The 15299-nt window shown below is 38.3% G+C and overlaps 1 protein-coding gene across 1 annotated transcript in view; it reads right to left on the bottom strand.

The window, feature by feature from the left end:
- ZC3H12C (zinc finger CCCH-type containing 12C) overlaps positions 1–15299 on the bottom strand; it is a 53793-nt gene that overhangs the window by 7720 nt on the left and 30774 nt on the right. Inside the window, exons 4-6 of the mRNA XM_067563295.1 lie at positions 8272–8411; positions 3346–3580; positions 2082–2188 (exon numbers count right to left, since the gene is read on the bottom strand). Coding sequence (XP_067419396.1) covers positions 2082–2188; positions 3346–3580; positions 8272–8411 — 482 coding nt within the window. The remainder of the gene's footprint in view (positions 1–2081; positions 2189–3345; positions 3581–8271; positions 8412–15299) is intronic.

Below are 15299 nucleotides of genomic sequence, written 5' to 3'. Positions count from 1 at the left end.
TTTAAGTAATATCCACCACCTTTTTATTTTTAATTAATTTCATTTCAAGGAAAACTCTTCCATAAAGTATCATCAATGAACTGAACTAAACGTTACGCACATGTAACTATCGTTTTCATGCATCTAGAACTCATGGTTGTCAATGGTGATCAAACCTGGAATCTGACACTGGAAGCATAAACTGCTAGCATTTGATCTGATAGAGTCATGTTTTAGCATGTAGGAAGCTGTTCTAGTTAGTGGGTATGAGAAGGTGGGAATTCTTTTTAATCCCCCTCCCCCAGGTGTGCCTCAGTTTCCCCTATAAGTTGCATGGCTACCAGTGGGAGGAAAAGCAGTAAGACCTTGTCTATACTAGAAAAATTGGTCAACATAAGATATGTCGACTTTCAGCCACTGCTCTCTTTGGGTTGGTAGAGTGCATCCTCACCAGGAGCACTTCCACAGACCTAAGGAGCAGTGTGGGGAGCTGAGAGGCCCATCCCTGTGCGCTGCCCCTCCCTGGTCCTGGTTTGGAGCTGGACCACTTGTCTGGTCCTGGCTCACAGCCAGGAGCCAAGAACCAGCTGCCCCAGGCTTGCAGCAGCCAGGACTTCTCAGAACCAGCCACCCCAGCTTTCTTGTCAATTGGAGCGGTGAAATTGCCCTTCCATCGCTGTAAGGGGATACAAGTGTTTACATTGACACTGCATCACCTAGCTATGCTGTTAAAATCCCTACACCTCGCATCGAGGTAATTTTATTTTGTTGAAAAAACAGGGCAGTTTTGTTGTCGGGGGGTGACTGCAGTGTGTACCCCAGCACTGTTTTGTCAACAAAAGCTGACTTTTGTTGACAAAACTCTCTAGTATAGACCAGGCCTAAGTTTGCTCTCAGGAAGACTAAGAGACATAGGTGTCTCTTATGCGTCACCTCCCTGTTTGGGTGGAATGAATATTCATTAAAGAACTCGCTGAAACCGACCTAGATCAACAAGGGGTCCAGAGAGATAATATAAACTCCAAAGACTCATGGATCAACATTCTCAGCAGCAAAGCTGAACAGAGACCAAAGCTCGAGACCAAACGAGAAGAAGGTGTGAGGTGGGGGATAAGTGTGAGCTCTGGAAGACACCTGGGAGCTCTCTCACCTGGGAACTGACTGAGGAGGTGAGAAATGGAGTTCACCACAGCTTGGCTGCAGCTCTGGGTTGATCTAAGGATTTCCTTTGCTGTGTTCCAGTTGACTAATAAATCTTACTGTTTTGAAAACTCTGCTTGAGTGTCCCTGTAAATGCTTGGTGAGGTGCATTAATCCCTAAAGAGTGTACAAGTTTCTACCAGCAATCTGTCTCAGCCAGATGCACTGAACGGCCCTCATGGTGTGAAGCAGGAGTGCTGCAGCCCTGAGTTTCAGCCTAAAAACACAGTGAGGCTGTATGGCCTACCTTGAAGGAACAGTGAGACCCTTGGGGGTCTGGCACATCAACAGGATTCCTCCAAGAGATGTTCTAAAACTGGGGCCATAGCACTGATCCTGTTGATGTGCAACAGTGGGGTCATGATCACAGTCAAAAAGCTAGTGTATTACGTATCTCCACATTAGACTAGCTTGTCCTGCATGTCTAAAGGCCAGAGGAGTTCAAATTCCATCTGGGGTACTACTGTGGCCACACGCAGACATCATGGTGCCCCAAATCAGACTAAAATCTTTTTTGCACCTTAGATGACCAAGTCTAGCTTGCTTTACAGGAGTACATAATATACTGGCTTAGTCAATGTCTCCTTGCAGTGGCTGGCCCCAGTAACTAACAGCCTGGTACTTATTGATGGCTAATGAAGTTATTCCTTTAGTTTAAGTGGTAGATACAAATACTAACATTTTCTTCTCCAACTGATAAATGAATAAAAGACATGTTTGGCTCCACTGAAGACCATGGCAAAATTCCCATTGATTTCAACAGTCAGGATTTCACCAGTCGTTGTCAATATAAGATAGCTCTGTAAAAACCTTTTACTTTTATTGGCACAGCTATCAGGAAAGGAAGCAGTTTGGCCTTTATCCCTAACCATACAATAAATAATGCATTTAAATCAAGTTACCATATGGACATGGTTGCTTCTTATGTTCCGGTACAATAGGCTTCTTCCTTAGAAAATTGTCTAGACTTGGGCCATGACGGCCAAGAGGATCATCAGGTGGCATGAATCTATAATATATACAACAAAAGCATAAAAGAACTGAACACCGCATTTCATTTTCATGTTCCTGTTTCAACTAATTGTAGATGTGGATTTACCCGTTAAGTTATCTGTCACATGTCAGCTTTATTCTAAAGTAGTAAATGTTTTCCAGGTTTAACAAAGAAAATCCACATTTTGCAACTAAGAAGTAGTTGTCAAATCAGGCCTATTCAACAAATGATTGAGATTCAAAGACAGAGTAGTTTGGAAAGACTGCTTCCGCACTACAGCATCTCTCTGCAAAACAACAACAACAAAAAACCATTCCCAAAATATACTCCATGGCTATGTTGCAAGCTGTCTTACAAGCCGCAGGACTATGCAGCATATCACAGCACTGCTCCATAGACAGAAGTACAGGCCAAAATTTTTAAAACTGAGTGCCTAAAGCAATATTTAAGCACCTAAATAGAAGTGGCCTGATTGTTAGAGGTGCCAAGCAACCACTACTCCCATTGGGGTCAACAGAAGTTGCAGGTGATAAGCATATTTTAAATTTATGCCACTTCTATTTAGGCGCCTAAGGGAATTGTTCCACAATAGATAGTCCTGATTAACTCAAAGTGGTACCTTTATTCTGGGGAAAAAAAGCCTCCACTCATGGAGTTAATCAGGATCAGGTAATCCATTTTAAAATTCACATCCTATTAACCTTCACATGTAGGCAAGCCCTAATTTTAAAAAAATGGTTAAAATTTGTCTGAGAAATGCCTAAAGATTCTTTGCTGTTCACAGAACAGACAGAGCAAAATTACCACCTAGGTATTCTATACTATAGTATACACTCAGTATACAACATACAATATACAATGAGCATTCTGGGACGTACCTGGGCCCAGTAAGTAGTCTAATAGTTTTTCAATCTTTGGGTTCTTTCCAGGTCAGGTGGGAAAGATAAATAATACAATTTTATGGTGGTTATTACTATTATGGAAGAGTTCTGGCAAAAAGCAGAGTTTGAAGATTTAGAAGATTAAGACCAGAGCCTGGAAAAACTAAATCCTTTTATTTTACCATGTGCAGTTAATAATTTTGATGGAATCTAACATGTTAATGGAAGCCCTCAAAGTGTCCTTTTTGCCATTACTTTTCTAATAAGCGGTACAAAATGAAGATTACTTACTTGTCATTGACAAATGAATACATCAGCAACCGTTCATCTATGAACTTCTTCCATTCTGGCTTTTCATTAGCTAGATCCCTGTAGTTATCATTAGAGACAATGATACCATCTGACTCAAAGGCCAGCTTTACTATGAATCTGTCATCATAGCATACCACCCTTCTCCCCTGCACACGACGGGATGGCGTAAACACCAGAATTTTCTCCTTTTCTAACTTGCGCAGAATTTCTTGATCTAGAAGCATTAAGAAATAGACAAAGATTTAATGTTTGAAGAGAAATCAGGAATTTATTCAATCTTTACAGATTTTAGGGTTGAGGCAGAAAGTCAGAATATTTAGGGTCAAAATATGCCTCACCTTAAAATAGATATAATCCAGTAGAAATCATCTGATGTATAATATTTTAAATTAACATTCAGCAACACATTTAAAAAAAAATCCATTCCACACCATTTTTATCAGATCAACCAAGAAGGTGGTGGAATCTCCATCCTTATAGGTTTTTAAGGCTCGTCTTGACAAAGCCCTGGCTGGATGATTTAGTTGGGATTGAGCTTTGAGCAGGAGGTTGGACTAGATGACCTCCTGAGGTCCCTTCCAACCCTAATCTTCTATGATTCCATGATTATGTTTTGAGCTCCCTTTGCTAGCTCCAAAGCAGTTAACAGATACACTATTTCCCAAATTTGGTTGTTAGAAGAGTAAAAATCCCAGCTTTGATGCCAGGAAGAGAGCTCACAGGATGCAAAGGTCTCCCCCCACTCTCCCCGCCTCCCGCGCCGATGCTGGGTGGCCTCATCCTATTGCATCCTGACTGTAATCAAGGTTCTCCCATGACTGAGTTCTTAAGGAAAGATGGATCTCTTCAACCCCACATGGTACTCATTAAGTTTCTGAAATTGTTCCAGTAATCCATATTAATGGAGCCTCCTCTGCCCACACGTGATTGATAGACAGATCAGGAGGGAAAAAAAAACAGCAGAAAGAAGACTCTCCCCCATAAGGAGTGTTACTGCATACAGGAGCCAGTTTTCCAGACTCTTGCAGTCTAGTATTGTGAACATTACATAGCCTCCACTTCTCACAAATATGCAGGCTCTAAACTATCTTCTGACAGGGCCCACAAAAAAGCTGGCTTCACAGCTGCCTCCCCAAATTTCAGAACAAATTCAAGTTTTCATCCATATTATCATACAAATGGATAATGATGTAGAATTTATCTCCTTTCTCTAAAGGTCAAATGTAGTCTCATTTCCTTTCACCCCACAAAAAACAAGCCAAATCAAAACCACAGAAACTCCCTGATCCTGTTAAATAAGTGTATTTAACACATTGGAGAAATTCATGCCGTTCCATGCATCCCTTTGCATCAGCTAGACAAAAGCATTTTCTCTTTGTTCCTTGTGTTGAAGTGCTCAAGAGGTTTACAAGCAGTTTTTGACTGCTTAGCTCAGAGAGCTAAACTGCTTATTGGAGTACAAGAAAGTCAAGAGACAATCTCTTCTGCCTGGAACAAAGATGCCATAGGAAGAAATGTTAGCATTAACAGATCTGTAAGATTTGTATTTGGTAAATCAATTGCTCTACTCTTTAGAAATACGTAAGATTCAAAGACCATGTTTTCAGTACCCAGTCCTTCCTTTCAGTCTTCCTATTCTCTTTTGAACGTAATAGCTGTTCTTCACTGTGACTGGATTCAGGTTCTGTCATATTTAGATGACTGACTGATAAAAGCCAAAAAAGCTGTGGTACAAAGATTATGTTCTGTTCTTCAGTCACCACCGTTTTTATGTCTATTCCATCTAAGACCTCTTCAAAACTCAGGAAGGCCACATGTTTCAGCTGAGTTTGAATGCACAGAATATTTTACCAGATTTATCAGGACGCAGGTCTCAAAATGTAAATTGTCAAAGGGAGACTATGATTGAGTGGGTGTGTTTCCAGAGCGGATCAGTTCTTGACTTTATGCTATTTAACATTTTATCAATGACCTGGAAGAAAACAAAATCATCACTGATAAAGTTTGCAGATGACACAATAATGAAGAGGACAGGTCACTGATAAAAAGTGATTTGGATCGCTAGGTGGTAAACTGTGTGCAAGCAAATGTGTTTTAATACGGCTAAATGTAGACATCTAGGAACAAAGAATGTAGGTTATACTTACATAATCGTAGGAAGCAGTGACTCTGAAAAAGATTTGAGTGTTCCAGTGGATAATTAGCTGAACATGAGCTCCCAACATGATGCTGTGGCCAAAAGAGCTAATTCAATCCTGAGATGCATAAACAGAAATCTTGAGTAGGAGTAGAGAAGTTATTTTACCTCTATATTTGGCACTGGTGCCACCACTGCTAGAATACTCTGTCCAGTACTGGTGACCACAATTCAAGAAAGATGTTGATAAATAGGAGGGGGTTCAGAGAAGAGCCATAAAAATGATTCAAGGATTAGAAAATATGGTTTATAGTGATAATCTAAATAGACTGAGCTCTTTGAGTCTAACAAAGAGTATGTGATGTGGTTAAGGAGTGACTTGATGACAGTCTATAACTACCTATATGGAGAACAAATATTTAGTAATGGGCTCTTCAGTCTAGCAGAGAAAGGTATAATATGATCCACGGCTGGAAATTGAAGCTAGATAAATTCAGACTGGAAATAAGGTGTACGTTTTTAATGGAAAGAATAATTAACCATTGGAACAATTTATGAGGGGTAGTAGTGGATTCTCTATCATTGACAATTTTTCAATCAAGATTGGATGTTTTTCTAAAAGATATGCTCTAGGAATTATTTGGGGGAAGGTCTGTGGCCTGTGTTATATAACAGGTCAGACTAAATGATCACAATGGTTCCTTCTGGCCTTGGAATCTATGACTCTATGAATAAGGGAACTCCCCATAGACTTGTTGCTGCAAGACAATTGTGAAGTGCCTCTGTTCTACAGAAGATGCAAGGATATGCTAGCAATTGATGTCTGCGCTTTCTCCATTTTTTGCTTTTTCTTCCATTGTCAAGGTGCTGGCAGAAGCACAACTGGACAAGGCAAAATGAATACTCGTAGCTCCAAAAAGAACCTACTGACTCTAGACTTGGCTTCTTCCTCAAAACCCTCTGTTTCAGGGCCCACTCCACCAACATTATCTACAGCCATAGCTTGGGATGAATTAAGCCTGAAGGTCAAAAGCTGTATGATTCAGTCATTGATGCCTTTCCTAAATCTCAAACACAAGTAAGTACTGACCAGCACAACAGAGGCCTGCCCTTTATGACATGCTGATAGGGATATTTTCCTCTGAGTTCCAAATATCTTATTTTCTTATTATCTTCAATGCAGCTTATCATAAAATCAGTCTTAGTATTGTAAAGAGACAGATCCTGCATTTAGTGCTATGATTGGATATAATGAATGTTTCCCGGTGGTATCTTATCCTTAAATAAGGCATGTTCTAAAAGTAAGAGAGCAAATAAAACTCAAATTTTGCAAAGAATACTCCATTTTGGTAGTGAAGTCCGGTGCTCAAAATACTCTGCCACTCTTCTTTAGAAAATACGGTGACTATTTAGTTGCACTTTCTTTCATTGTAGGTGGCATTTTTAGGAGCCATTACTTCAACCAGAAGGCAAGGACAAATTGCAGCCTTTATTGAAGCCTTTGTTTCATTATCTTGGATGAGTGGTCCTGAGAATTCTATTAAGCTTAACTTGAAAGAAAAATTCTAGCTTTCACCCTGAATCAAGAAGTTTCCTTCCCTCTCTTCTGCCCTAGTCCAAAATATGATAAAGAGAAAGGATTCTTTCCTAATGTGAGTTCTTCATTTTTACCTGGGAAGGACAAGCACATTCAGATCAAATTGATGCTCTGCTTTGCCTTTGTGTTTTTTCAAAACATAGAAAAAGATAATTTTTTAATAGTCATTCAGCTTTCCCTTACTCACACTTCCAAGAGGGGTTCCATTTGTTGTCCATAAGGATAGGGGATAGCCTGCTTTCTGGCCACAAAAAGAAGTAGCTTCTGTAAGAGCCTTTTGTCCCTGTAAACAGATTTCTTCAATTTGAACTCCATACAAAGTGGCCACCTAGAAGTCCATCCTCTCTAGAAGCTGTTACAGGGTGGACTTCAGTGCACTGGCTGACATAGCTTTCACTCAATACCTTCTAAGACTATACATTTAGTAACCGGGTACATGAAAAAAAATAGAGCAAGCGGGTACGCCTTTCTCTTTTCAAATGCAGCTCAGTGGTACTTACTGTTGCCCATCAGTATTGATTACTGGCGCTATCTTACAACAAAAAAGGCATTCTTCCCTATCATTAAAAGGAGTTTGTTTCTGAGCAGTTGCAATAATCGACATACTCATGACATTATTTTTATTATTTTATTGTTAAACATTTCTGTATTGTGTTAATTCTTGGGTTAATGAGAGAACTAACAGAAATGGCCTCTTGTGCTACAAGAATTTCTTTTGATTTTCCTGCCTGTCAGTCACCTGCAGAGGATGACAACTCACTAGTATGGATTACAGGAGCTACTCTCACAGGAACCGGTTCTATAGGTAGGAGAATACTCCTTTTTGGTTATGGCTCTGACAAGTCACAGTTCTTTAAAAAAAATTCATTTTAAATATATATAGAGCAGATGGATAAAAAACATACCATAATCTTAGAGATTTAACTAGAAACTAGAAAGCTCATCTGGCAAATAGCAGAAACAATGGGATCTTGCTCTGTACGTTATGCATTCCCTTGCCTTTTTTCTCCCCACCTGCAGTTTACTGCAAAGGTCTTAGACCACAGATGCTTTATAGTATAAAAAAATAATTTAAAATGGTTTGTTCAGCTAATGCTCACAGATAAGACAATGTAAAAGATTCCTGATGACTAAGTTCCATTTTGTACAATGATGGCAGAACAGAGTTTACCTGTAATAAGAGCATCAGGTCTTGACTGTTCTTTTCTCCATGCTGGCACAAACACTGTAACATCTTTGTGGCCTCTTTCCAAAAACCAGTCTACTGCCAATTTTATTCCTCGACAAGAAAATACTTCTTTGTTTCCATGGCTGAAACAGACATCACAGAAACAGTTAATTGCCTGTTTTACAACCATTACTTTTCACATGATCATGAATGGAGCAGAGCATAGCAAACACAGCTGATTATTCTTAGTAATGTTGTTAACTTAATTCAGGATTTCTATTGGCAAATCGGGGGTCAATCTGAATTCCCTCCCTAACACTGTCACCTCCTCCTCCCTAAAAGAGGGGGGGGGGAGGGGGGAAGAAAAACAAAAAGAGATGGTAGGGAAAGACAGAAATAAATGGCTCCTGTCAAACCAAATGAATGTTTTTTATGCCTGCAATATGGTATTCATAATGCACACCAAGTTTATTTAAAGGGAAAAATAGAGTTCTTTACTTAAATGTATATGGAAAAAAATAGCACACAGTTTTAAAAATATTTTGCTTCTGTTTTGCACGAGTTTCTCTTTTTCATTTCTACTATTTTAAAGTACATTTCCAGCTCCCTGAAATATTGTACTGTTTACCCATTCAGAGTCATTTGTGGGAAATTTGGGAAATAAGCACAGAGAGGTGTCAGAACACTGGCAGGAACAAGAGAAAAGGGAATACAAGTTGAAAAAGCCAGTTTAAAGGAATGACATGGCGTTTGTTTTCCCTAGTTACACAGGCTCTCCCACTGGTTGTTGTACAGGAAGCTGAACAGCTAGTATCCAAGACTCCCAAGATGAGGTATTGAGTCCCACCAAATCATGTCCCTACATATGGCAACACAGGGATGGGGGTGTCAATGTAAAGAATCATGGCCACAATCAGACAGATACCACAGTTGCAGCAGAGACTGGATCTGGGACCTTCAACACCAAAAGAAAAAAGCCCCTTTGATTTATTATCACCAGGGCCAGCCCCTAGAGACAAACCTGATCACACACTAAACAGTGTATTACATAGTCATTTTTGTGTATTTCAGTATAAAAATAATGTTCTTGTTGATTTTCATCTATCCCCACTACAGAGGGACGGATCCTTTAAAACACCTCTTACTACTTTTAGGGCTTTACTAGTACACTTGTCTGGACCTCTGGACTTGAATTTGATTATGTAGCTTGAGATCCCTTATAGTTTATAGCTTTGGGTACTGTAGTCTATGAAACAATGAGCATACCACCATTGTGATGTACATAATATGCCAGTATATCAGCTTTTTGTTTAAAAGGAAATACTGCAGATTACATTATTCTTGATTCTGACTGACCAAAAGAGAATAATCTGGCTTGTTATAGTTCTTTACAACTCCCCAGAAATAATAAACAAATTAATATGCATAACTGAAGGCACGATGATTTAAAGACACACACAAAACAAATAGCCAATAGTAAATCCAATCATCCCAATTTCTACTTAGATGGAGTCAGATTTCGCATGCTCAGGATGATTGGGCCTCGTTCACACTTGTATGGGAGACAAATGAGGTTCCATGGCCTAGCACATAGAGCACTGGACTGAGAGTCAAGATTTCGGTGGCAGACCCAGGAATAGGACCCAGGTTTATTGAGTGACCTTAGGCAAGTAACTGCCCCATTCTGTGCCTCAGTTTCCCCATCTGTAAAATGGAGATGATATTGACTTCTTTTATAAAACATTATCTAAGAGCTCGGCATTGTCACCATCATCATGTGTAGTCATTAAAGATCCCACACCACTTGTCAAAAGAGTTGTGTATATATTCCAACAGCCAAGCCAAATTCCTGGTAATTATGCCAAAACTGTCCCTTTTTTTCCCAAATAGGTAAAGGTATTTTTCACTTCCTACGGTAAATAGTTATATTGTCATGCTGTGTTAAAGAGCTTTTATGTTTCACATCAGAAATGGCTTAATTTCTCAGATTCACAGGGTAAAATACTTGCCTCACTGAAGGCAATGGGAGTTTTGCGATTGATTTCAATGGGGCCAGGATTTCTCCCATATATTTTAAGGCCAGGAGAGACCATCCAATATGACTTCCTAGTCTGACCTCCTGCATAACACATGCCATAGAATTTCTGTTGAGGATCAGAAAAGTTTGATATTATGAATTGTACATGAAGTACAGGTTCTGGAACAGTGGCAGCAGTACACCAATTTTAGCTGCTCTGATGAGTACATAGGAGATCATAACTCACTTGACGCTTCAGCTTTCATAGCTCTCCCTCAAGACTGTGCACTATTACATAAGTAATACTTATTCAATAGGAACTTACAAGATGATTGACAATTCTATGGTGTGACTAAAATTTGTAGGACTCTTGAATATACTGTCATGTGCAGCTTTGCCTCTGCTTTTGCTGTTGGCTGCGTGCTTCCATCAGCTGTATTTCATGCAGGTGAGAGGATATAGGAGATGGAAAATTTGATTTTTCTGCTGCCTTCTTGTCAATATTTGGAAAGAAAGTAGTGCTTGTATTTCTTTGGCAGGGAAATTGATTTTTCAAGTCTAGAGATCTATTCAAAGATGAGCATCAGGCTTTAAAAATGTAAACGAAGGTGCAGTCTGGTGTGGTTGGCTGGGAATACCGGTAGTATTGAATGACAAATGTCTGAGCAGCTGTGGTGTTCTGCTTTGGTGTTTGCTGAAACAACTTGATCTAGTATATCCAGTAGATTTGAGGAAAAGTGTCTATTTGTCCTGTACACTGTGGATATGAATGACTCATACATTTATACCTCCGGTGTGTTTTTACAATCGCATATACTCATCCAAGTGGTAGGAGTTGTTTTAATTTTAAAAAATAGAAAAGCAACAATATAGTGAACTTTTTCTGAGCAAAAGCTCTCTGAAGTATTGCCTATAGGCTAGCATAGTTACTGAGCTTATGAGAAAACATGTGATGAGAACCTTTTCACAATCTCCATTATTTTCCTAGCCCTCAGGCTAAAATTTAAATAGTGGCTATGTATTTTAACCACAACACTAAACTTTTAAATTGTCAAAAATAGTTATGGAATACTGCTAAAATGATGACTATGTACAATGCATGCACGACTTCAGTAGTGCCATGTTGCAATATTCAGGTAGCCATGAAAGTCCCATATTTTGGAAGTTATAGAATATATACGCATATATTTTACAATTGCAATGGACTTCATAGTTGATGGTCTGCAAACAGTTCCATTATAAAAAGGTTCTTACCCAACTGAAATTCACCACACAGAAATGCATTTATTCAGAGATGATTTTTTTTTCCCCATAAAAACACAAAACACAAAATTTAAGGAGAACAAAATACTATCTGGAAACTTTTTCTTTCTCCATATTGATTCACTATTTTTTTCCTCGTACACTGTGTAAGACAAAAATAGTGTGTGCATATATAATAGAGAAATTGCTGTTCTGGGTAGGACCAACGACCATCTAGTTCAGGACCCTGTTTCTGTCAGTAGCTATTACCAGCTGATTCAGAAAAAAACCCTGCAGTAAGAAACTATGGGATAACTTCATCCAGGGAATTTTTCCTTCTAACTCCACAGTTGGAGGTTTACTTATGCCCTTAAACAGAAGGGTTTATACCACTTAAAAAACTTTATTTACTATAACCAGTCTGGGTAAACTAGTTTTTCCTGTATCTGATTTTTTTAAATTCTGCTAATTTTTTATCCACAACTGTAATCAGTTTAACAGTCTAATTGCACATTGTGTGAAAAATGTATGTTCTTATCAGTTTTGAATTTGCCGCATATCCATATATTTTAGTGGAGATTGTACCGGGGATGAAACAGTTCCCAGATAGTATTTTTCATAATCATAATTGAAAAGAACTGCTCTACTATTTTAATATCTCAAATACACACATAAACATCTCATTGTTATTTATAAAGTTGAAACCAGTTAGCACACCAGATTGTATGTTTGACATCTGAAAATATGTATTTCTGTAAGAAAGATATGGTACTATATAAAAAAAAATTTGGTAAGTTCATGGGAACTTTACATTCAATTGTTTTTCTTTAAATATTGCTTCCTTCAGGTCACTTTTTCTGCTGCATTTTAATTTTTGATGCATGTTTATACTTTCAATAAGTATAAAAATCCATTTTTACTTAAAACAAATTTGCTGTGGATGTTTTGGTACATCAAAAACCTCCCCATAAAAGCAGCACTCAGTGGGCTCTGCTATAATATAGTTCTAAAAAACATGGAGGGAGGGGCGGGGGAGACCTTCCTAATTTTGACCTTTTACCATTTGGCAAAGGAAATTTTTTCCCCAAGAATGTTCATAGATTTGGCTCTGCTTTGTTTGCTTCCTTCTGTATGTATAAGCATTTTTATATATCTCTGGGAACAGCCATGTTAGTCGAGTGTCCTACAAATACCTAAATAAAAAAAAAAAGCATTAAATGTACCATTACATGCCAAATATCCTAAATAATAGCAAGGGGACCTGCAGTAGTACCATATATAAAGGAAGTTTTTAGACATTATTCTTTTTAGGATCAGGAGAGTTTCAGATATGTCCTAGAATGTGTTATGCTAGGTGCACCCACATGTGTCATAGAGCCCCACTCAAGCAAGTGATGCCCGGCACATACAATTTAAATATATTTGTTTGTATTTTAAATATCTTTTGGAATCTCTCTCTTTTAAAAAAACAAATCAAACTTTGCAAACTGTGACAGATTTTAAAATGCCACTCACATAAGCTGTCTCTATACTCTAGATGGGGTTCTGTCACCAGCACCTAGCACACTGGGACATCTCGCAGAGCAAGAATTGTCCATCCACAACTTGGAGATTTCTAAAAAGGATTTAAAGAGAAGTTTCACCCTTAACCTGCTATTAGTGAGCTCCTATCCATGTGATCAGTTTTTGCTGGGAAAATATTACTGTATATTCCTGGGAGTGACCTCAAGATAGTGAAAGACAGTTGGGTACATAGGAACTGCCACATTAGGCAGATGGATAACTGTTGCTGAAAGATAAATAGCAGGACTATGCAGCTACCTTAGCACAGACATTGTAGCTCAGCCACCAAGGAGAGCCAAGCCACAGAACTTGAGGAGCTTTGCTGACGTTTGGTGGAAATATGCATTTGGATTGTTAGATGGAAATTACATCTAGCTCAAATGAGAAAAGCCAAAACTTTTTGGTTCATGGCAGGTCACCCCACAGATATATGGAAGTTTAAAGAAAATGTTATGATGTTATACATTACTTTTTGTTCAGTTAAACCATGGTTACTCAAGAATCTTTCACCAGCGCTTCAAGAGACAAGACTAGCATCTGTCAAATGTAGTTTGTTTTGTTTTAGAAGACAGAAAGAGGTAAAGCCAGTGACAATATTTTTAAAAGCCAGAACTGGGAATGGAAGGAAATAAATACCGGGCCTAATGCCTCACTGAAATGTATTTTAAAAATAAAATTTAAAAAAAATACCTCCCATCAAACCTCCATCCCCCTGCCCTCCCAATAATCTATGATTAAAAAAAACCAAAGATAAATGATGGTTGTTTCTTTGTCCTTCTGTTTATGCACTGAATGGTTAAAAATAAGAACCATCAAGTTACTTTGGAATACAGCAGGGTGTAGCAATTTAAATAACTGATTTAAGACACTGGATTTAAAATAAAGTCATTGATTAAATCATATTGAGACTCTGTAAAACTAATTTGAAAATTTGTGCTACTGCAACTTTATAAATTTCAATCTAATAATCTAAATTATAAATGCTATTTTTAAATGCAACTACAGGTGTATTTATTTTAATTTTACAAAACTCTTATAGCAAAACACATCATACTGAAAGTTAAGAACCTAATGCTGCAAACACGTAAGAAGGTGCATGACATTACTGACATGAATAGATAGATCCTTTGTCTTCAATGTTAAGGATATGCCCATAAGCATTTGCTGCATCAGGGCCTAAAAGTGTGTATTTATTAAAAGCTTCTGAGTGACCAAGGCTTTTTCTTTTCAAAAACAGAATTGTCTCAGAATTAACAATGAAAAGTTACTTGGACTTTCAATAAGTTAACCAAGTCATTATTAACTTTGTTAAACAAATACCGAATCATTCAAAAACAGGAGCCTAAAGCTAGGATCCTAAACCCATACTGAGGAAACTACAGTGGTATTTTCAATAGCACATGAATTACTTAAGTCCCATTAACATCAAACTGCAAACCCTGATGGAAGAGTATAGTTTAGTCAAAGCATTTCAGCTTTCTTAACCTATAAAGTCCCAGAAGTGATGCTGGTGACAAGGATACACAGGCTATTTGGTTAATAATTCTGAGGTGGTTGTGTTACTCTTACAAGGAGGTTGTCAGTGAATCTCTGAAATTACCTTTTCAGCACAGATGAGTATTTTAACTGTGTGAAACTGCTTAACAGAAAATCATCTATGTAAAATCTGAAATTCTATTATTAAAGAAAAGCAAAAACACCCACTTTAGCAATTTAAGACTATAAAATGGGACAAAAGTGAAGAACTAGCAACATGCAGATGAATTATCTCTCTTTTTTTTTTTTTAAGTAACTCTCTGTGGCTAAATACTTACTTGTCTTGAATTGTGTTGCTTATTCTAGCTCTGGAGAAGCACCACATGCAATATACAGGTTCTATGCAAACAACAACTCTTCATTATTTCTTGGTGATATGCTGCAGGAAGCAGGCAGAGCTCTCTTCCTTCCTCTCCCTTCAGGAACTGAGAGAAGTGTTTGAATGGAGGAGAGGGAAGAGAGCAGAAAAAGCCCAACTTCTGCTCCCACTTCTATGAAAAAATGGGCCATCTGCTCTCTCCTCCTCCCCTCTAATCCTGCAACACAGTCCTGTTAGGGTGAAGAAGAGAGCCCCCTGGAGCTGCCCATCCATGAGGCCTGGGAAGAAAGGATGAAGGACTTTTGGAACAGCAAGAGGAGCAAAGATGCATGTGGGGCAATGGGCAGATATGGA

Source organism: Emydura macquarii, unplaced genomic scaffold, assembly GCF_026122565.2.
Source record: "Emydura macquarii macquarii isolate MOO-44397 ecotype Brisbane River unplaced genomic scaffold, CSIRO-AGI_Emac_v2 contig_2473, whole genome shotgun sequence".
Classification (NCBI taxonomy): domain Eukaryota; kingdom Metazoa; phylum Chordata; order Testudines; family Chelidae; genus Emydura; species Emydura macquarii.
This window is presented reverse-complemented; position numbering and strand designations above follow the sequence as displayed.